This window comes from Aedes aegypti, chromosome 2 (assembly GCF_002204515.2).
Source record: "Aedes aegypti strain LVP_AGWG chromosome 2, AaegL5.0 Primary Assembly, whole genome shotgun sequence".
Taxonomy (NCBI): Eukaryota; Metazoa; Arthropoda; class Insecta; order Diptera; family Culicidae; genus Aedes; species Aedes aegypti.
The window spans coordinates 425095865-425120724 of record NC_035108.1 but is presented as its reverse complement, the minus strand read 5'-3'; the positions used below and the strand labels follow the sequence as shown (position 1 = coordinate 425120724).

At 38.6% G+C, this 24860-nt stretch overlaps 1 protein-coding gene across 1 annotated transcript in view; it reads left to right on the top strand.

Moving 5' to 3' along the window:
* The first annotated feature begins 7574 nt into the window (after positions 1 to 7574).
* LOC5573122 overlaps positions 7575 to 24860 on the top strand; it is a 417647-nt gene continuing 400361 nt past the window's right edge. Inside the window, exon 1 of the mRNA XM_001660688.2 lies at positions 7575 to 8702. Coding sequence (XP_001660738.2) covers positions 7935 to 8702 — 768 coding nt within the window. The 5' untranslated portion in view covers positions 7575 to 7934. The remainder of the gene's footprint in view (positions 8703 to 24860) is intronic.

Below are 24860 nucleotides of genomic sequence, written 5' to 3'. Positions count from 1 at the left end.
CAACCTGCCCCCACATTGAGGGATGTTAAGGATGTCATCAACCAGCTCAAGAATAACAAGGCCGCTGGTAAGGATGGTATTGGAGCTGAACTCATCAAAATGGGCCCGGAGAGGTTGGCCGCCTGTCTGCACCGGCTGATTGTCAGAATCTGGGAAACGGAACAGCTGCCGGAGGAGTGGAAGCAAGGGTTCATATGCCCCATCTACAAGAAGGGCGACAAACTGGAATGTGAAAACTATCGTGCGATCACTATCCTTCATGCCGCCTACAAAGTGCTATCCCAGATTATTTTTCGTCGTCTATCACCAATAACAAATGAGTTTGTGGGAAGTTATCAAGCTGGTTTCATCAACGGCCGCTCGACAACGAAACAAATCTTCACTGTACGGCAAATCCTCCAGAAATGCCGTGAATACCAATTCCCAACGCATTACCTGTTCATCGAATTCAAAGCGGCTTATGATAGCATCGACCGCGAAGAGCTATGGAAAATTATGGACGAGTACAGCTTTCCCGGGAAGCTCACAAGACTAATAAGAGCAACGATGAACGGTGTACAGAATAGCGTGAAGATTTCGGGCGAACATTCCAGTTCGTTCGAAACCTGCCGGGGACTTCGACAGGGTGATGGACTTTCGTGCCTGCTATTCAACATCGCGCTAGAAGGTATCATGTGGAGAGCCGGGTTCAATAACCGAGGTACGATTTTCACAAGATCCAGCCAATTTGTTTGCTTCGCGGATGATATGGATATTGTCGGCAGAACATTTGGAACGGTGGCAGATCTGTACACCCACCTGAAACGTGAAGCGACAAAAGTCGGCCTGGTGGTGAATGCGTCAAAAACAAAGTACATGCTGATAGGCGGAACCGAGCGCGACAGAGCCCGCCTGGGAAGCAGTGTTACGATAGACGGGGATACTTTTGAGGTGGTCGTTACGGAGATGCATCATCAGTGGAAGTCGCGCCTACTATGGGCTCCAGGAGAAGCTGAGGTCGAGAAAGAATCACCCCCGCACCAAATGTACCATGTACAAAACGCTTATAAGACCGGTGGTCCTCTATGGACATGAAGCATGGACCATGCTGGAAGAGGACCTGCAAGCACTTGGAGTGTTTGAACGAAGGGTGCTTAGGACGATCTTTGGCGGAGTGCAGGAGAACGGTGTGTGGCGGCGGAGAATGCACCACGAACTCGCTAGGCTCTACGGCGAACCCAGTATCCAGAAAGTTGCAAAAGCCGGAAGGATGCGCTGGGCAGGGCATGTTGCAAGACAACTGGACAACAATCCTGCAAAGATGGTGTTCGCGTCGAATCCGGTTGGCACAAGAAGGCGGGGAGCACAGCGAGCGAGGTGGCTTGATCAGGTGCAACAAGATCTGGAGAACGTGTGCCAAAATCGAAGTTGGAGAGACACAGCCATGGACCGAGTAAATTGGCGTAACATCGTTAACGAGGTTTTATCAAATTAATTGATGTGACACTAACTAAAAAAATATATAAATGCTAGAAAAGGCTGTGTCTCACAAGCATTTATGTACCTTGCCTGAATGTTTTGATTAATTTCAAACACTTATTAGGCTGATACAAATATTAATTTTCTGCTATGTCCGAGACCACTTGGATGGAACGAGGGGGGTGGAATTACGAAAAAAAAAATATCTCTTTGAGTTTTATTTTTAACGAGAGTCCTTGAACTTTTTTCAATCGTCGTCTGAATCGTCATTTTACCTTTATTTTCACTTAAAAAAAATTAAATACCTAACAGATATCAATAAAACTATGGATCTATTTTTGAAGGGGGGGGGGGGGGGGTCATAAAAGAAAATTGATATGTGTATCAGCTATATAGTATCAAGTTCTTGAAACAGGTTTGTATTCAAGATTTCAAAAGCAAAATAGTGTTTACATTCTTTCAAACACAAAAAGATGGCGAATTTCACTTAGAAATGCGGAAGCAATTTTCCACTTTACCGGTAGGATTAGTTTTCTGTGGTAAACAATCCCTAACAATCCCATTGAAACGATACATGCAAACATATGCGCCAACAAGCCAGCTCACCAGTTATCACTCCCACTTCCCCCAGAGCTGACCTATCCTCGCATCCACTGACTGCTCTGATTGATAAACCTCCCTTCAAGAAACCTTGGTGCTAATCGTTTTTTGTTTGCCTGTTTCGCAAAAAAAAAACGTTTTCAAAGTGCAAAACAAATCTAGAAAGATTCGCGAATTAGGCGAAACTGACAAAATGTACACAATTTAAGAAACTATAGCGGTGAAATTGTAGCTTGATTGTCTATTCACTGCACTTGAACTTTTCCCCTTTCGATAATTTAACTATTCAAAAAACGCAAATTTGTAGAAGACGAAACTTCACCTCATGCAAAACCACACACTGTATTGATTACGCCTGTGTTTTTGTTTATCAAAGTGATGGGCGCATCTGAAATCGTAATCAAAACACGGCGAGAGTAAACGGCGACACTGCAAACAAAAAATAAACAAGGCGTACATAGCGGGCTTAATTGAAACCAGAATGAAAACACGACGCAAAAGTAATAGGCGACACTGAAAATGATATCGATTACAGGCTCATAACATTGGGCGATACTGGCATTCTTGAGTACGTTTAAGGCGAAACCTTATATTTTTTTTTTTTATTTCGAAATAGCTAGGAAAATTGAAGGAGATGTGTGTGGTATTGACGAGGATTTTGAAACTAGGTTTATGAAATGTGTATTAAAGTGAAATAGTTAAAGTTGGAGTATATTTTCTCCAATTGGGATTAAAAATTGCACATGAAAATTTCATTTATTATTTTCTCATTGTTATTGATTTGTCAAATAGGCCCTTATCGCGAATCCCTCTCGAAATTTACACAAAGCTTTTCTAATTTAACACTGACATTAAATCCAATTAAATCGACTGAATAAGACAGTTTAAAACCGTAGGTAGTAAGAAATGTATTTTCCAAAAGTTCTGAAAGGATGACGCATGATTAGGACCAATTATGACATAATGACATCATGACATACACTAAAACCTCAATTTACGAAGTCTTTTTTTACGCTACCTCAATTTAAATCACTTTTTTTACGAAGTGAACTCAATTTAAGTCACTTTTTTTACGCAGTGCGTAAACTGAGTTTTGCCAATTCTGTGGGAAATCATTGACCTCCGGTTTAAGAAAATCGTTGGAAACCCATACAATATGGGTATTTTTGGAACGGGCACGACAAGGAGATGACGAAAATCGATGTCGACGCCATTTTGAAATCCAAGATGGCGACCTCTGATTTGGGAAAATCGGTGGAAACCCATACAATATGGGTATTTTTGGAACGGGCACGACGAGGGGATGACGAAAATCGATTTTCGACGCCATTTTGGAATCCAAGATGGCGACCTCTGGTTTGGGAAAATCTTTAGAAACCCATACAATATGGGTATTTTTGGAACGGGCACGACGAGGAGATGACGAAAGTCGATGTCGACTCCATTTTGTAATCCAAGATGGCGACCTCCGGTTTGGGAAAATCGGTGGAAACCCATACAATATGGGTATTTTTGGAACGGGCACGACGAGGGGATGACGAAAATCGATGTTCGACGCCATTTTGAAATCCAAGATGGCGACCTCCGGTTTGGGAAAATCGGTGGAAACCCATACAATATGGGTATTTTTGGAACGGGCACGACGAGGGGATGACGAAAATCGATGTCTGACGCAATTTTGGAATCCAAGATGGCGACCTACGTTTGGAGAATATTGTTGACGAAAATCGATGTATGACGCCATTTTTAAATTAAATTCATCTAAACCTCAATCAACGAAGTCTGTTTTTACGCAAATTCAATAGACGTCACATGTTTAATGAAGTAAATTCATGAACATCAGTACAGATCAGTACATTGATCCATTTGCTTATATTAAGGCGAAGTAGGCCGTCATTGAAATTTGTAGTGGGCATCGATGATTGTGGCCAAACCGTCTCACGATTGCGAATTGAAGAAAATCACTAGGTTTTGCACTGACATTGCTGAAAATGTATCAGCATATTTTCTATATGTAAGCTGAAGTAACGATATTTTTATGAATCAATATTACTCAAGATGACTGAGTTTTATCACTTTAAAATTGCAATCTGGAAAATCAACAAGGCTACCATACCGAATGACGGGCTACTTAGCCTTAAGAGTTTTTATTTTATGCTATAAATAAGTATCATCAATGTACAACTACTTAAGTTTGTAGATACTCAGGTCTATATATCGTGGAGTCCTCGGAAGTACAAAAACATCGACACAACTCAATACAACACTTCGTTTGCAAATATGGACAGTAAGAGGCCTTTGCAATATTGAAGAACTATCTATTGATGATTGGTTACGCTTAGGATATACAATGCCCATATTCGAAAGAGATTTTAGAGGACCAAGGACATCCGCACAAATTCATACAATACATCGTTTACCCACATAAATGGTAAGGGGCCTTTGGAGTATTTGAAAACTATCTCCTTATCACTTATTATGGCCGTAGATCCAAAGGCTTTTATTCAATGGAGTCCTTGGAGCACCAAAAACATCCGTATAAATCAATAAAATATTCCGTCGACGTTAAGAGACTGTGCCATATTTAAAAAAACTACCTATAGATCATTGCTCACGTTTGTAGATTCAAAGGCCTCTATTCAATGAAGTCTTTGGTGGACCTAGGATATCGGTACAAATTATTACAATACACCGTTTACTCACATGAATGGTTAGGGGCCTGTGGAGTAATTAAAAAGTAACCTCTAATTTCTTATTACGGTCGTAGATCCCAAGGCCTATATTCAATGTAGTCCTTGGAGGACCTAGGACATCGGCACAAATTATAAAAATACTCATTTTACTACTATGAATTGATAAGGGCCTGTGCCATATCAAAAAAACATCAAAGGATCGCTAAATATGCCAGTACATTGCAGGTATATATTCCAGGAAGTTTTTGGATTAACTAGAACACATGTTCAACTCACTTAATTTCCAAAACTTGGATCTGAAAATACTAACGCTGCTTAAAAATATAACAATCTTCTAGGGTCCAGTATTGTGAGACATTCTTCTACATAGAAATGATAAATTGGCAAAACCTCGTTTTACGAACTGAGCTCCCTCGTTTTACGCACTGATTCAATTTACGCACCAACTCAATTTGCGCACCCCCGATCTAGTTCGTAAATTGAGGTTACAGTGTAATAAGTCGACGATCTTGATTCCACAAAGATCGTATAACATTTTTGTGCGTGGCGAAGTTTTGATCGCGTAGTTCTAAGCAAACTCAGATTATTTTGAAGGAAATTTTAGTTTCATAGCTGCCAGGCTGCTTGTTAAGATCCAGTTCGCAACCCCCAACTTTGAACCCTCAATATTACCGGTATCTTGATCGATAGGGACATGAATGTGTTCTTTGGGTCGTCAATAAACCACGAGATCATAAATGGGCGGTTGGGGAGTTCTGGCCAAAAACCACGATTTATAGAAAACATTGTTTGAAAGACCACGAGAAGACATGAATGTATGGAAATCAGATGAAATTCAATTGTATTTCTAGAAACCCTGCAATTGTTATCGAAAGATTGGTTTATGAAAACTTATAGCAGCACAGTTTCCTTCAAAAGACAAATGCTGGACCTCAGAAAAATATTTTAAATAGTTTGAATGGTTGATTCGACTCCGAAAATTTAGTGACTGACCCATGATCAATATTTTCCTATAAATACTTCCATGGTCCCTAAAGGAATGTAAGTTATATTGAGCATTGAATAAAAAAAAGTCAAATAAAACTAATCAAATCACAATGTATATGTTCATTGATTTGTCGACAGAAAAATCATTGCCAAATTTGGACGGTAGTGTTTCCGAAATTTAACTGTTCTAAAACAAACCGTGTAAAATTGAACAGGCATTGAAATAACAGAAAAACCGAACTTTTTTCATATATCGACGCCCATGACCATGAACCACATCATTTTTTTTTTCTTGTTTGAACATCAAACCTTGAGGGAGTGAGAGGGCCTATATTTCCTATACAGCACGTAATGATTTACAGTTTATTTCGATTTTCAAGGTCATCAATGAGTGTTGCATCAAACAAAGGTTTGATTTTAGCCGCCGATTGAAGTTCACCAAATACATTTTCAACTAACAACATCCGCTCTGTGATCAAACACAAGTCTGTGCATGCTTATTCAACCTTTATCTGCTAACCACCCGAGCAGAAGAAAATAACTACTGAATACCAAATTGAGGTATTCCATACCAGACAATTTCCAATACTGCATACCTGAATGAGGTATGAATTAGCCCTGCATAAGAGGTAAAATACCTCAAATAATATCTCAAGCATATTCTACGAACACCAAACTGATAACTAGATCAGGTATTGTAATACCTCAATAATACTTGATGGATTTTCATATAAAAATGAAATTTTTCAATTATAGTTCAATACCTCCAGCAGACCTCAATAGCTGTTTAACACCTCAATGAGGTATTCTTAATTGTTTTAAAGATTTTTTTCAATACCATTATAATACCAAATTGAGGTATTAATAACTGAACAATACCTAATTTTGGTATGATACCAAAAAATGGTATGCATAAGTTATTGGGGAGTTATTTGTTCCTCCTCGGGTAACCATCCTTTCCAATCGAGCGCTCAAAACCAACCGAGAGGGTTTCGAAGCAAAGGGGTGTAAGTAACAAAAACCTATCTTTAAAAAAATCTACTTTGAAAGTTTTATTTTTATTTCTTCTGATGGACACAAATCATCTAAAATATAGTTGAAAAGCTTGAAAATAGTAGATAGAGTAAGTAACTCAAAACCAATCAAAATGTCACTTCAATCAACCTTTCTCCAATTCCAGCAAACGGAGAAGGCGAGCATCTGGCAAACAAGCATAAATGGCAACAACTCCAAAAACTTACTATCATTTGACCGCAGTTTCCGTTCCCATGCTACGTACCATGATGTGTCACATTCACGTTCATTCCAATCCCACCAAACAACCGGCCGCCGGATACAAATTTGATAACCAAACGGTCGCAGCACACCTTCTTTGCGAACGCATGGTCATAAGAAATATGAATTTCTTATCTTCGGCTTCGCCAGTCTCCGCTTCGCACCGTCGTCGATCAAGAATGAACCATAAAAACGCACGAAATCGGGTGAACTACTCGATCAACCCACCATACATTCGGACCCTACGAAGCGATCGACCAAACATAAAACGCACAACATACACGACCGCAGCACACCGTGCCCCAGACTGCCCGCTGATTGGTCCATTTGGGCTCGATCTTAGCCGCCTCGGTGTCTGCTATGGGATGCTGTGTTGTGATGAACTTAGCCGCCGAAGCGCCTGCTGCGATCGTCCGAAAGAAAAAAAAACGTAACGCCTGCTTGGATGAAGCACATGATGCTGCGCGCGCGCTCGAAGTTGGAGTTGGTACGAGATGTATCTCGGCTTGACTTGGCTTGGCGTTGGCACCACAAACTGTATCTCCCTTTTGGGGTACCAGTCAGTTCTGTTTCGGATCTGCTTGCGTTACGAGCTTCTCAAAACCGTGTTCCACTCCGTGGTCGTTTTTTCAGTGCTACGTTCTTTGCGTTCTGTAGAGAAGTCCTCACGTGGCTTCGAAGTTCTGAGGATTTCGTTCTGTTGGGTTTCTTTAGCTGAAATTTGAGTTTTGGTGATTTGAATTCGGAAGAATTGTGAATTTTGTGGGCGGATTAATTGGTTCCGATTTCGGGTTCGGTGATTTACGTAATTTTCAGAGTTAAAGGGCGTAGAATTTCTGTGTATCCGTGACCCTGTGTGAAAATCATGCAGTAATCCTGCAGTCAATAGAACAAGTGAACGTGAAAAAATCCTAGGCCATCATGGAAAATCCTTCGACCAGCTCGGAGATCCCGAAGCGACACAGCTTGACTGTGTCCAGCGAAAGCGAAAGTGAAACCGTTAAACTGTCCGATTCTCGTTCTGTATCGCCCCAGTTACCTCATAAGGCGCCGAAGAAGGTTTCGTTCTCGGATGAACTCCCACAGGAGTCCTCGACATTCGCGGGAACCTCTGCCCCGGATTCGACCGTGACCCAGAAAAGTGAAAGTGTCAAACTGGCTCACGGTGACGTAAACCCGTTTGTGTTTGTGCTCCAGAAGAATGATTCCTATTTGAAGAACCTCCATCAAATAGATCCGTCTCCGTCCATCGCGAAGCCTTTGACCGATTCGGACGTATTCCCGAATCAACGTCGGGCTTCAACTCCGGGACCAAACGAAAGTGAAACCGTGGTTGACCTTGAACCGAAGCCGTCGGCATCGATCTTGAAGCCCAGTGACCCAGTTCCGAAGTCGGTATCTCCCTTCGATCCCATTTCCGCCGGTTTGGTGAATGATCTGAAGACCCAACGTGATCTGGTGGATGCAGCGTTGGTTCCTGCGGGAAAGAAGAAAAATTTAGCTGACAGTGACAAAATCGAGAAGAGTGTCTTGGGAAGTGGCAGTGAAATGCCGCCGCCGGTCGTGAGTGCTATGGAACTGGAAGTGAAGCGAGACAAGCGCCGTTGGCTGTTGATTTCGGAGCTGAGCGCAATCTGCGGGGAGGAAAAGCATACCGTCGATGGATTCAAGCGGATCTTCCGAGAACAGGTGAGTGGGATCGTACGAGAGGGCAGAACAATGATCCGAAAATGAGGTGATACACGAGTGATTTTCAAGTGCAAGAAATTGAACCTTCGAGTGCGTGTTCGCGTGTTCGTGTGCATATTCATGAAATCATGAAATTAGAATACAATGCAAAGTGCTATTTGTTCTGCTAAGTACCAACGCCTACATCGTGACGCCCCCGCCGCCATCGACTTCATTATAAATTCTCCGACTATTATTTAACATATGATTATGGCACGTTGGGATGGAAGGGCATATAAATCGCTTCAGCAACGACCTGCTCAACACAGCTGGTTAATGATCTCTCGCTGGGTTTCTTCGTTGGTGATTGCATCGATTGATGCGCGATGGGATACGATTTCGAGCGTGTGATAGAGTAAGGGCGTAAATATCATGATTGAATTCTATTATTCGATATTCTCATCCGTGAATAAAGCTGAAAGGATACAAGTTGATAAGTGCAAGTGCGAGCTGACTTTGCCAACTGTCCATTTTTGCATGTGTATACCGTGTGGCAGGTACGAAGACACTCTATGCCCTGGGAAGTCGAGAAAATTTACAAACCGAAAAGATTTTCGACCGGTGGGATACGAACTCACGGGTTTTTTGCTGAATAGCTGCGCGTTTACCGCTACGGCCGCCAAACTTGCATCTAGTCACCTTTATTCACAAATGTGAAGAGACATAACTCATCTCAATTACGCCCTTATTCTAGCACACGCTTGATTTGTGATGTGTATGATGACGCGCAGGTATTCTCTTACCGGTTCATCATCTCTGGGTTGTGTGTAAAAGTCATGGCTTTTGAACTTGGACCGCATCTTAAACGTTGCTGTTTGAAAATTTATGAGGGCGCGTGTGTTTGCTGAAGCTGCTGAAGATTGTTGGGATAGGTTGCGTTTAGTAAGAAGAGAGTGAAAAGCGCCAAGGGAGCTTTTAACAATTAAACTCTGTGAGCAATGTGCTACTGCGTGATATGCTTGACTGCTCTTCATTAAGCTCTGCCATTGAGTAGTATGGAATTTTCTTTTACTTACGACAAAAAATATGACGGAGTTGGTGGTCTAATGCCCAGACAACCAGAAGTCGCATGAAAGTTCACGTAATAACTCGTTAATTCATGCAAATTACATCAAACCAGCAAAATACGGTGGATAAAATCGTCAAATTGATGAGTTTCCTCGCACAAAACTGTTTGTTTCTGAGTTAATTTGTACATTTTGTTTCGTCCCGTACTCGTACAAAGTATGTAAGCTGAATCAAACCGTAGAAGCTGTCAAATCAACATTTGTTATCATACGGTAAGTCGCATAAGAACACAGGTTAGTTCGGTGGAAAATTTATACTGTCGCATTGAATGCTATTATGCATCACATAATATAAGGACTGTTCATTAAAGAAAGTGGACACCTGATTGTTAACATTTTGGTGTGAAAATTCCAAGGAAAAAATTCAAATTTTGTTTCAGTGTGTACTCAATTGTTTATTTTGACAGCAGAAGAAAGTTGACATCAAAACAGTTGTAAATTCCAAGCGATATGATGATGATGATGATGATGATGATGGTCCCACCACATACCCCTACAAAGGTTTGAGCGAGACGATATATCTTTAAGATAATTAATTATGATCAATGTTAACCAGATTTGCAAACAATAAACGGTCTGATTATTTCAACAGATATAAACAACATTACAAGTTCCCATACTATACAGCAAAAAAAAAATAGTGAAAATCTGTTGGTCTCAACCACACTTTTCATAAGTTTTAATAGTGATCAAGAAAGTTCAACAAAATCCAAAACATTGCCAGAATTGATAACCCCGCCGATGATGTCAAAACTATCGGAAACATTTGCATTTTCAAGAAATTTCCGGCATTCAACCAGAAAACTTACTACTAATGCATGGCATCCACCAACAGCATAAATTCTCAATTCAAATAATAAGTAATCAAACAGTCGTTTATACCTGTGTACCGCGCGCGGGACTCAAACCTCCGTAGACTACACATAAAAAGGAATAAATCAAAACTACGTCAATATATAAAAAATCCATCATCATCATCGAGGCGAACATCGTAGTTTATTAGTGCCCCAATAATTATTAAACATATTTTACAATATAGTCAATACAAAATATCCGTTAGTCAAAACTTCGTCAAGATACAATATTAGTCAAGTACAAAAAAAATAACATGAAGCTGTTCAGAAGGCAGCTTTGACGTGTGAAATACATAGTTTCTTAAACTGTGATAGAGTTGCAGCACGTTTGATGTGTATAGGCATCGAATTGAAAACATTTATTCCTTTAAAAAACAAAGAGTTTTGTGAAGCACCGTACAAAAACTGTGGTGTTCTTAATTCAGTCTCGTTTCTAGTATTATATCTATGAATGTCACTACCTCTTTCAATTCGATCACACAAATATCGAGGCAATAAACCGTTAATTACTTTAAAAATGAACACCATCGTCAAGAATACAATTCTTTGCTTCACCGATAACCACTGAAGAGCATCTAATAAGAAAGACGAGGAAGTGAATCTGTTGCATCTCAAAATCAAACGCATTATTTTAGTTTGCAAACGCTGCATTCTCGATATTTGTGTTTCATTTGCTAAAAACAAAATGGAAGCGCAAAACTCCAGATGTGGAGAGATGATTGATTTGTACAAATGTATTTTACTAGCAATCGTTAAATCGTTTTTTAATCGGCAGAGTATTCCATACTTCTTGGCTATTTTCTTGATAACATTGTCGATGTGAGCGTCGAACTTTAATCTGTCATCAATAATCACGCCAAGATATTTAATTTCGCGCACGCGATCAATTGTCTCATCATCAATTTGTATTGAGACGTCTATATTTGTTCGATTCCGCGATATCAACATAAATTTAGTTTTACTTATATTCAATTTCAACTGTTTGTACTTCAACCATCTACTCAGAGAACGTAAATCTGCATTCATATGTGCAACGGCATCATCAAAATTTTTAGCCGCAATGAATATCACGGTTTCATCTGCAAAAAGATTTATGTCACAAAAACGTAAAACTCGTCGCATGTCATTTATATACATAATGAATAGAACGGGCCCTAATACACTCCCCTGTGGTACGCCAAGGCTGTTCACCACGGGGCTCGAAACAGAATCATTGAAAGCAGTCCGTTGGGTTCTACCAGTTAAATAGCTCTCAAACCATCTATATGCAGAACCCGAAAATCCAAAGCGCTTGATTGTTCTTAACAACAAGGGCCGAGAAATCGTTTCAAAAGCGCGTTTGAGATCCAAAAAAACAGCAACAATCGTATCTTTACGCTCTACGTTTTCTTTCCACTTTGCCAACACCAGGTTCAATGCGGTTTCACAGGAATGACCTTCCCGATATCCCGATTGCTCTGGTATTAGCAAATTATTACTATTTAAATATGCTAACAGCTGGCCTTTTACAACAAGTTCTAAAATTTTCTCTAATGAGTGCAACATGTTGATGGGACGAAACTCTTCGGCTTTAATCGTCCCAGCAACTTTTTGAATAGGAATCACAAGTGATTCCTTCCAAACTTGTGGCACGTGCCCAGTTTGTAACGATTCATTAATCAGGTCCAGCAGATTGTGGCCGATGACATCAAAGCAATCTTGTATTAATCTCGCATTAACGTTATCTACGCCAGCCGTTTTTCCCATAGAAAAGCAAATATTTCGTAGGTCTTCCAACGTTATTGGGTGAAAACATTCAAATGTGCAATTATTGTTAATCGGCTGTTTTATTTCGTCAGGTTCATCTACTAACTCAATGGATTGGTTAATCGATGAAACACTGTCCACAAAATACTCATTAAATTTACATGTTATCACTTGTTCTGATTCTTCTAATGTGCCATTGAAAGTTATGGACCGCGGTTTACAATTACTATGTTTTAACAAGGATTTCAAAATTTTCCATAACTCTTTGCTGTTGTTTTGATGCTGATCAATTTTCCTCTGAATATACTCGCAACGAGTTTGTTTAACCATTTGCGAGTATTTATTACGTGCGACCTTGTACCTATTCCAATTTGTATTATTATTATTTCTACGCCATTTTTTGTACAGTTTGTCCCTATTGCGTTTACAACGCAACAAATCCAAATTGTACCAGCTGTTCGAATTTTTCAACGAAACAAATTTATGTTCGACTAATTTATTGGTACAGGTTTTTAAAACATCAGTTAGAACAGCTGACTTTTGATCTAACGAACCGTCGTTTGTATGAAAATCAACACTTCTTTCGACAAGACTTGAAACGGCATGTTTTGAATACTTTTTCCAACACTTTAATTTTACAAAGTCACTTTTATATCTACTATTGTCATCAATATTAAGAACTAATGTTTCATGGTCAGTTACTTTTAAATCAGAATATTCAATAACACTAACAGAATCCAAATTAGAATAAACGTGATCAATCAATGTTTGACTATGTCTGGAAATACGTGTATAAACATTTACCTTTTGTTTTAAATTAAAAAAGTCAGCTAATCGTTTCAAATGATTCGAATTCGAATTGTCACACCAATTAATATTAAAGTCACCAGCAAGAACATTTAATTTACTACAATCTACAAACATCTCAAGCCAGTTTTCCAAAATTTCAATAAAACGCTGGTCACTTGAGCTGGGAGAATGATACAATACACCGTAATTACTCATCTTCATGCCACGATCAACTGCGATGCCCAAGAACCAATTACCATCACAAACTTCGTTCAATTGAAGCCTGTACTGAACTGATTCTTTGACATAAATAGCAACTCCGCCAGTGTGTCTCGAATGTGATAAACATGAAGCCACATTATAACCCGGAATACTATATTGATCAAATGCATCTATGTCAACAATATGCGTTTCTGATAAAAATACTAGATATGGAAGTTTTTCTTCTACAATCTGACGTAATTCAACGTAGTTTGTAGATAAACCGGCTATATTTAAATACAAGATATCGAACTGATTCACATTACTACTGGAACTTGGTTGCTATTCATTGAAATGTAGGCTGCTCTTTTTTCTTTGATACAAATTCTTAAAGACTTCACATTCATAACTGAATGCTCCGTGGTTGACGTCCAAGTTCATTTTACGTTCTTTATTCATTTTTATACAATTGATACATTTCAAAACAGTTGACGTACATTCGGATGTCTTGTGACTTCCACTGCACCTACAGCATGCATCGCAATTTTTACAATTCATGCTCATGTGCCCGAATTCTCCACATTTGAAACATCTCAAAACACTAATCTCTGGAACAACACGACACCGATCAAATTTAACATACACTTGTTGCGCCGTTAACAAACAACTATGCGTCTCTTTATCAACTTCAATAACAACATTGTACTTTTTGTACTTGAAATGTGGATTTTCATACATCCTTATTACTTTGACTTCATTTATCGCAATGTCTTCATTCTGATCTTTTAAAATCCGAATGAATTCATCAGAGGAAAACTGATAGCTCATGCCCTTCACTAAAAGTCTTGGCACCGATGAGGGAACAACAGCGTTGTAGTTTTCACCCAAATCGCTTTGAATGCCATCTTTCACAACATTAACATTGTATCCTGTTGCACACTCAGCAATAATAGAGCCATCTTTCCCGTGTCTAAAGTTACTTATTTTGTGTTTTTTCGGATCCAATTTGTTAATCAAAATTTTGCGAGTATCCTCGCTACTCTGGTTGGACTCTTTTGGCTTGATCACAATGACCGGACGAGCCTTACGAGTCACTTGCATTACATCATTCGCAGTGCTTTTCTTTTTTGTACTCTTATTCCTAATTTTAATCCCAGCATTACTCTTGAGAACATCCGCGAAACTAATACTTTCAACAAAAACATCATCCGACATAGCGCAAACGTCTTCCTGAACCTTACGTTTCTTGCCTCTGGGAAGCAGGCTCGGCTCCGATGCCGTACTTGATGTACCGTGCTTATCATTCATTGCAACTAAATTATTATTCGAGTTAAATTCAAAAAATGAACATTTCATACTTTCCAGCTCTTTGCTCACAGATTTTGACATTTCAAAAATTGCTTTATCCATGGTACTATTTAGACTTCTAACCAATTCCTCCATCCCGGTTTTAAACGCGACGTTTATCTGAGCAGCAATTTGCTCCCGAACGCCACTGAACGAATCCGAAATAGAAGAAATCTTCTTCATCTCTTCTTCGAACATTCGTACGGTCGGGAGCGTTAAATTCTGCTCGCCACAACACTGGCTTGATAAACAATCACTACATTTAAATAGCAGATTTTCGTTCTCACTGACAAGCTTAGCAACAGCTTTCGTCAGTGGTGTGCACTTGTAATGGTACACACTCAAACAACCTGTACATGTGGTCGGTATTTCAGAAATTAATACCGGGGCCCCACATTGCTTGCACTCAGTCATTTTGCTTAGCACCTATACACTTCCACCAAACGAAACATGCATGCAACACTTAACACAGATGAAACAATACAGTGTACAAAAAAGTTACCAGCCTCCAGCAGCTGCTGGGGCAAAATGAAATGCAAAATTAAACGAGGACAAGCGTTAGAGACAATTTGCCTCCTACTTATCCTGTTTCAAAATACAATGTTGCTCGCGATAGAAATCGTTGTTCCGCGGCAAGTCCACTATTTCACACGTAATTTAATTTATTTATCACTGCACTGCAGAAACAAACTACACTATTCACCATTACCATCAAAGATGAGCGATAGGTCGGTTTAACATGGCGACACGCAGATTTATTCTGCACAAATGGTGTTCAGAAAATCTGTCGTTCCGAGATTTGGCTTAAATCGCGAAGTGTCCAAATTCCAATTTTCCAACACTGTATCGAAAACATATGCTTATAACGAGGTGCAATACATCCGAACAGAAAATTTGGGAAAAAAGTTTTTTTATGGCAAGAAATTTTCTCCTGCGGTATGAGAAGTACTACATTTTTCACAACGGGTTCAATCAACGGCGAAAATTACAGAACTGAATGCATTTAAAAACGTCTTCTGCCCATCTACCGAAAGTTTAACAAGTCACAATGTTTTGGCCAGGCCTGGCATCGACCCACTATGCTTAGGCTACTTTGAAGATATTCCAGAAGGAACAAGTCGAATTTGTTGAAACATGGCAGATTCTACCGAATTGCCCATAACTACGCCCTATTCGGAAATATTGGGCAATAATCAAACGACATCTTAAAAAGGATGGAAGAGAAGCAAGTTCCATGGATTTTTTCGTGAAAATGTGGTACTAACACAAAGAAAAGTTACGAAGAAAGTTGTGCAGAATCCGATGGGAGGCATCAGGAGAAAAGTCAGATCATTATCCAGGAATGCCCAATAAATGTTCAAATTTATGTGAATTTGGTCGAGATTAGTTTGATTTCCATGTATTTCAAGAGAACTTATGAATTTGTTCGAAAATAAACAGTTTGCTTTAAAAAATACGTGTCCACTTTCTTAAATGAACAGTCCTTATGCACGTATATCGCCTCCACTTTTATACGTAGAAGGCCTTTTCGCGACATCTTATAACTGAAATTTTGCACATACAAAGCCTCCACATGATTTCATTATACAGTGATTCCTCCATGAGTCGATGTTCCATGACTCGATATCGACTTATGGAACCATACTAGAAACAAAATTTCATGGCTACTATGATCATCCCTAGAAACAGCTTTCCAAAGGATTTCTTTTCTATGACTCGATATTTCCATGAGTCGATGGTCCCTTCAATATCGACTCATGGAGGTTTCACTGTACGTACATTTTGGTTGTCTGGGTGGCTATCGCTTCTGCTTCATAAGCAGAAGGTCATGGGTTCAATCCCAGGCCCGTGCCTTTCCTCGTTTTTTGTAGTTTTATCTTTCACTTGCTTCTATCTACCACTCTTAATATATCACAGTTCATGACATTTGCTAGAAACCGAGACGGACAGAAATAAACCGTTTCCCTACGCTTCCATTTTTTCATCATTATAACACGCCTTTCCTTACGCCTGATACATAGGAAGTCTAATAATCAAACCAGCAAGCCTCTCTGCCATAAAAATTACTGTACTCTGCTATAAAAATTGCTGTAAGGTTTTAGAATATATACTTAATTTGATAAATTGTATGAAATTTAAGTGACATTGGATTTCCACACATTTCCATAAGATCACACATATGATATATTGATTAATATTTTAAAACATATTACTTATTCAAAATAAAAACCGTTCTGCTCAAATTCTGTAGATGACTCATATTCCGAACAGTCGCGATTTCAAAAATCATAACTTATATGTTCAACTTTTTAATATGAAGAACATGGCTTGTGCATGAATTGATCAACATGTGCTGAAATTTCGAATATTCATTTGAAAATCGCTGAGTCATACTAAGAATTTGACGGTTTATAGTTGAATTACAGTTAATATTTCTTCATGCAACATTTTATGACATTGACAAAATTTAAACAATTATATCACAATTACTAGATATATGTTTAAGAATATTGTTCATGCTTACTCTCGAAATTATATGTGATTTTAAACCGCTTTATAGACAAACTATTGATTTTATTTTATTTATGAAACCATGACAAATAGTGAAACTATACTTGATTTGTTTTGTTCTTGATTATCTAATACCCCTTTTCTTATTAACCATCATCTACTCCCTCATACTGCTTGCGTAAGAATTTTTTCCAGATGCTATTATCAGATGAACAAAATTCAACTCTACATGATGCATTTCAGAGATAGTGTAGATGTAGATCTTTGTCCGAACAACTCTCTCAAGAAACCATTTCTATGTTATTTCCCCCATAAGAAAACTGTTCTCAGCCAAAAAAGAATGCGTAAATTTTGTCTTAAAACTATCGCTGTTCTCGTGTATCGAACAAAACTCCAAGATTGTATTACCTAAGATATTGTGTGACTTCCTCGAGACTAATAATGCCTCCATTAAAATTTCTAAAATTCCCGGGATTTTCGATAATACGAATTCCGGGATTTTTAAGACTCCGGGAAATCCTGGGATTGTTTGTCCCGGACAATCCCGAGCATGACCCGTTACGTTAAACGAATGCTTTCAACCCTTATTTAGTATGAAATATATAAGAATTCTTGCACTGAAATTTGATGTGGCGAACACTTTTTCTATTCCGCCATCTCATTATATATTAACGTTAAATCATGTAGCAACCTAAGCAAATTGTTGCCCATTGAAAAGTATAGATATTTGACAACGAAAATAAATTAATGTGGAATGATTTTTTTTAATTTATATTGAACATACCTGCAAAGTAAAGATTTCGTGATGTTATTTTATATCAAATATTTCCATGAATAGCCAAATAAAATTAAATAAAACATCCTAGATACAATGTGCTTAATTGCACCACACCGAAGGCTTTTGATAAACACATTCATCACAACTTAAAATCCAATAGAACGCAAGAGTAAGGTCTGTACTGGCTAGATACAAATTGATTTAAATTAGTTAATTGAAATCAATAGTTTCCATGTAAATGATTATTTTAACAAACAAAATTCAACAAGAGATTATTTTATCAAACAAAAATAAAACCGACTGAATATTTCCCAGTCATTTAATTAAGGTATCGGAGCAAGTGTGACGAAGAAAATTGCGATTCAGACTAATTATTCAATACAATTTCCAAATGTGTACAAATAAAATAAAAATCATCATATTTAGTTATGAGAGCACGAATGTGGCAAGTGGAACAAATTTAATTTATGTTGATGCTGTAAATCGTTATATTAATCGTTACTATTAAACAAATAATAAACCAAACAATTTCCGTTGAACACATCTTCTTCTTCTTGGCATAACGTCCTCACTGGGACAAATCCTGCTTCTCAGCTTCGTGTTCTTATGAGCACTTCCACAGTTATTAACTGAGAGCTTTCTTTGCTGCCATTTTCGCATTCGTATATCGTGTGGCAGGTACGATGATACTCTATGCCCAGGGAAGTCAAGGAAGTTTCCATTACAAAAAGATTGTTGACCGACCGGAAATTGAACCCAGACATGTTGTTTTAGCTACTCAATACTCAGTGAAGTGCTAACAATACAATTAGTTTTTCTATACGAGGACTTCGAAAACATTTGGTAAAATCTATTTAGTTGCTCTGTTTGAAGCCCTAAATATATATTAATCGATCATGCAAGCAATATTAGTATTTTACATACGAAATAGTTTTGTTTTAAAGTATAACCTAAACCTGGGAGGGAGAAACCAATACAAAATTTCTGTACGTCATAGTGAGCCGAGATTCCGCTGTCACGAACAGTCACTGTGAGCCCAGATCTCAAACATTGGACTAACATGAAAAAAGCGCGTAACTGATTAAAACACATTTTCATATTTCTTCAAAAGTGATAAAAATTGAATGAAAATCACATAACGAAAGTAATGTCACGTGAGCACCATTTAATCTGATTGAACATAAAGCATTGAAAAACGCATCGTTCTATTTTTTCTAATGAAAATGAATATTTAGTGCATAGAAAACTGTTGCCCTTTTTCATGTTTGTCAGGAAAGATCGAAGGTGCACAACAAAAGGAAACTACCGATTTTCTCGAAGCCTGCCTTGATTCTTTTTGGCAAGCTGGAGTTATCTTGCAGTTCAAAATAAATTTGTCTTATATTTCGTGTGTAGTATCGGTGCCTTTCTCCCAGACCTAAACAATACCAATGTACATATCGTAAAACTGGGTTTCTATGATTGTGTGAGTATTTTTGATAGTGCGAGATCCACATCCACATAACATAGTTGCTGTTAACCGGTCAAGCGAAACAAATGTAAAAATAAAGAGTATCAGAATGACACTCCATGTTAAAGCTCTTTTCGATGAGTCAGAGAACATTTAAGGCTTTACATATCCTTGATAGCCTACTTAGAGTAAAACTTGTATTTGATCTCAAATCACTTAGCGAAATGTCTTTTTACAGATTGGAGACATTTTCGTGATTAAAGTCAGGAATGCATATATAACATTGTACGGGGACGGGATAAAAGGTATAAATACGTTAGCCATACAGATAATTGCCATAATTATGCTAAGCATAACGACGTTTGCCATATTCAATGGGGCATATATGACCGTACAATTCGTAGTTGCTACTCAGTGATTAACCAGATCAATCGAAGTTTTAATGAATGGGGCTTGGGATTAGCTTACCATTCCTCAATGTGAACATATCGATAGCTCAAATTTTAAAAGTCAATACCGGTGCCGGCCACGTCCTTACGGTCACCGGGGAAGGGAAGGAATGTTAGTTAGACAACCATTGTTACTAGAGACCGAGTATATCTCTGCATCTCCAGAGCTGTCATGGAAAGGATATTGGGTTAGTGGAATAAGGTAAGGATCTGAGAGTCACCTATGGTGATGCGATCCATGATATATTCTCGCCTAACCGAATTCGCCATGTAATTCTATACCCGCATTGTACGACGCACAAGTGTTTGTCGCCCACCCCACAGGAGCGACGTGTTCAATATATCAAACACTACTAACGATCCACGGCTTTTTTTTTATTTTACTACGCGAACGACGCGCGACATGTTTGAACCTGCCTTCATCGCCCGCCCCCGCAGGAACAAGCGTCAAGGTCGAAGGATCAAACACAACTCGGTGTGTTACGCCCCCCCTTAAGAAAACCGCTCTATCGCAGTAGCAAATTTATCACTTCTAAAGTTTTTTATGTCAAGATGTTGCTTATTTAGTTGGTCATGCGCTGCACGCAGCTTTCTCTTTCCAGGTTGCTTCAAAAAAAGTGTTCAAGATGGGTTTTGTAATTGAACCGTTTATCGTTTCAATACAAGCCGGACAATATGCCCCTCCCATAGAACAAAGGTCCACAGCGTTGTAGAAATGTTTCCAAAGAGGATTCCACCACCTGCTAAGCTTAAACGGGTCGTACTCCGTATATTTATTTCACCAAACTGTTCAGTTGTTGAGATTTCACAGGAATCCGTAAAATAATTTAAGTGTGTATGTACGTGTAAAAAAGCCTAAATCCCGTGGAAATGAAGAGGGGCGTATTGCCCCGTAGAGGCATATTACACCGAGTTACTCTATTGAATTTCAGTCACCGTCTTTTGGTTTTTAAACAATTGGCAATTCTCGATAATTGTACACGTTAATTAATTGCCCAGATGGTACCACTAAAAACCACTAATGAATCGCCAATTAACCAATTAGTGCCGCAATACATTAATTTTCATAAACTCAAACCCCTCAACCGGTTCCCCGCCCCTCCACCCAACCAAATAGGAGAAGGTGATGATCATCGCCTTAATCGATTGTCACCTCGTAAAGTGCAGTATTTTTCGGTTCCATAAAATAAGCTTAATTTGATACGTCTTCTTTGCTCAATAAGCATCGAAATTATTCTCCCCCTCTCTCGATAATGGGGGGCTTGGGTCCGAAATCTCCCATGATTGGCACAATCGCAGCCAAATCGCGCCTTCGCGGCTGAGAGCCCATAAAGTGAGACTTAATAAACGTATGAAACTGTCCACTCGAAACCTACAGTGCCAATTCCCCCCTTCGCAATACACCGGGTAGTGTGAAGCATCATTTCACGTTGTTAGTAAGGTATGTGAACTCGCAGCTGGATCTTGATTTTACGATCTACCGAAGATGCGATCATCCTTTCATTTCTTTTAATTCACAGCAAGTGGAATTTTGAGCATCATCGTAGTATAATCATAATCCTTATCGCAACACTGTACCAAACTGACTTTTCCCGCAGTGCCGTCCAATTTTTGGAGGATGACTTTTTCAAAAGCAGTGAACAGTGTACTTTTGTTGGAGAAAAAACGGGCGCAAATCGGTCGCGATCGAACTATTTATGAGAAATATAATATCTTATATGAGACTAAATACGAGAAATTGAATGATACTTAACCCTTTTTTCACACCTGTTTTTTATGTTTGGAAAAAACTCATACATTTTGGATTATCTCATCTGCGAAAGCACAAACAAATCTATCTACAGTCGCCTCTCTACATCTCGATATCGAAGGGACCATCGAGATAGGGAGAAATCGAGACAAAGAACATATTTTTAATGAATACTAGATTGAAAACTGATCCGTTGTTAGGAAAATAGGAATAATAATAAACAAGCAGACGTTATTTCATGCTCCTCAAATTTGTTCAATCACGGAAATCTGGTCTAGTATCCTTTGATAAAGTGCTTATCGACATACGGAGAGAAAATCGAGAACGAAAAATCAACAAAACCACATCGAGATATGGAGATATCGAGATAAGGAGGATATCGAGATATGGAGAGAAAATTCATATGCAGAATGAAGGGACCGAGGAAATCATCGACATAAGGAGAGATATCGAGATGTAGAACATCGAGATGTGGAGAGTCGACTGTATCTATCTATCTATCTTCTATATAAATAAAAATGGAATTGTGTTTGTATGTCACGAAATGACTTACGATCGGGTCAACAGATTTGAATGATTCTTTCTCAGTTTTGTTCGTCAGGGGTTCTGACGTGTTTGTGTGTATAAAAATCCTAGGATATTCATCGGGAAAGCATAGCATAGCATAGCATAGACTGACTGTACATGTCAATGGTTGCTACTCCGTGATTAATCCGATCCGGTAAGAATTGCACTTCGATCCAAATGAATAAGGGATGGGATTTTCCGCATATTCTCGAAGTGCAATTTAAGCAGGTCTCATTTTATTGATCAATAACGGCGCCGGCCAAGTCCTTACAGTCAGTTAGGAAGGGGAAGTAACGTTATTGTGTAATGATCGTTGCTTCTAAAGACCGAGAATACCTCTGCATCTCCACAATCATCATAGGACAGGTGTGGTTAGTGAGGGGGGAAAAAGATCTGGGAGTCACCTTTGGTCGGTGATGCGATCCATGGGTTAGGAGGGAAAATACGACCTTCATTCAAAACTAGTTTTGCATTTTTGTATCGCAGTAAAAAAATATTGAAAGAAATTATAAAGAAGTCGACATTCATAATATCGAACTATTCAAAGGTTATTTTTAGTAATGATGAAGACAGAAAGGTTTGTGTTTTTTGAAAATGTATGTAACAGAAATAAGGGTATTGTCGACACATGTACTGACGAACCATTCAAAGTATGATTGAAAATAAAAAAAAGTTACGTTGCAACAAAAAAAATGTCTTACGTCGACATTTATAATGTCGAACTATTCAAAGGTTATTTTTAGCAATGACGAAAATATAATGGTATATCAAATTTAAATGAAACACTAAAAAGTCGACACTTGTAGTGACGAACCATTCATAGCTTGTTTGAAAAGAAAAAAAAGTAGCTTTGCAACGATAAAAAAAATTATCATAAGCATGGAATGATCTCACCAGTACTCCATCCTCGGCTGAACACGAAGCTTTTCGCACTTGATCAACACGAACCGAACACGATTGGTCTTGATTCCGTACCTCGTCCCTCCGGAACATATAATCGAATCAAAAGATCACGCACTATATACCGCTTCGCGTCGCACTGCCCAAAAATTCTGGAGAAAAAATCACTTCGATTGGGCGCCAATCCGAACACGTCCGCTTGGGTCTTCGCGTTGCACTTCCAGAAATTCTGGAGAAAAAAATCACTTCGATTTCGCGTCAATCCGAACGCGTCCACTTGGGTCTTCGCGTCGCACTTCCAGAAATTCTGGAGAACAAATCACTTTGATTTCACGTCAATCCGAACACGTCCGCTTGGGTCTTCGCGTCCCCTAGGATATTCATCGGGAAAGTTGAAAAAACGAGCGCGAACGAAACTGTCGTTTTAAATGGAACGATCAAAAGCGTTTTTCAACAGCCTACTTGATGGCAAGACGAAGTTTGCCGGGACCTGGGAGGGAGGCACAGATACTACACATGAAATTTGATACATTTTTTTTCCAAACTGCAAGATAACTCCAGTTTGCCAACGACAATCAAGGCAGGCTTGGTGAAAATTGCTAGATTTCATTTGTTGTGTACCTTCGATCTTTGTGGACAAACATTGGAAAAGGACCACAGTTTTCTATGCGTTTAATTTTCAATTTTATTGAAAACTGTAAAAAGAGCCTCATTCCAATACGTTATATTCAATTAGAATAAACGGTGCTCTCGTGATGTTACCTTTGAATGTGCATAAATTGATTCTAATTCGATTTTTGCTACTTTTGATGAAATGTAAAAATATGCTTTGGCTAATTAGGCGCTTTTATCATGTTTGTCTATTGTTTAAGATCCGGGCTCACAGTGACAGTTCGTGACAGCAAACTCTCGGCTCACTGTGACGTAGAGAAATTTTGTATTGGTTTCTCCCTCCCAGGCCGGGACCACTAGTTTATAATTAAATCGAAGAACTACTAAAGATAGACCTATATATCATTTATTGCCTATGTTTTATAGTGTTGTGCTCAAATACTGTCTTACTACCCACTATTATCTAAACATCAAAAGAATTTTAATACAGCAGCCAACACCGATGAAAAATTATTCATGAGCATATGTGGAAATGTCTGCAAATGTATCTAATGAACAAAATTGTTCAAAAATCTTGACGTTTGTCCATTGGCACAAATACGGAGGGGCTAGGGGAGTCTAAGCTCCCCCTAGGAAAATTCAAGCCCCTCCCCCCTAGAAAATTATTACTCTCATGCTAAGTTCGCATCTTTCTTAAGTAAAGCCCCCTCTAGGATTGAGCTCAAGTAACGCTAATTCGTTTGTCCACTATCTCCTATATAAAAATAAACTTAAAAGTATGTCCTTCAGCTTTAAAAAAATACATTGATGCATTTTGTCAAATAATCTAAAACTTGAGGAAAGTTTCTCTTGTTTGCCAGTGTGCCTTTTCTCGCTTAATTAGTGATTCCGACATGAAAGCCATTGGTAGCTTGTTGTGACTAAGCAAACAAACAATTTTCTACTGAATTGTGTTCGTTTTTTCTCTCTAAACAGTACATTGTGCTGCGTCTTGTGATCATTTTTGAGCAACCACTGATAAAGTTTTATCATTACATCTCAAAGCTAAAGATTGTGTGATTCATTAATTGCCCCATCGTTTCAAAAATGTCATAAAAA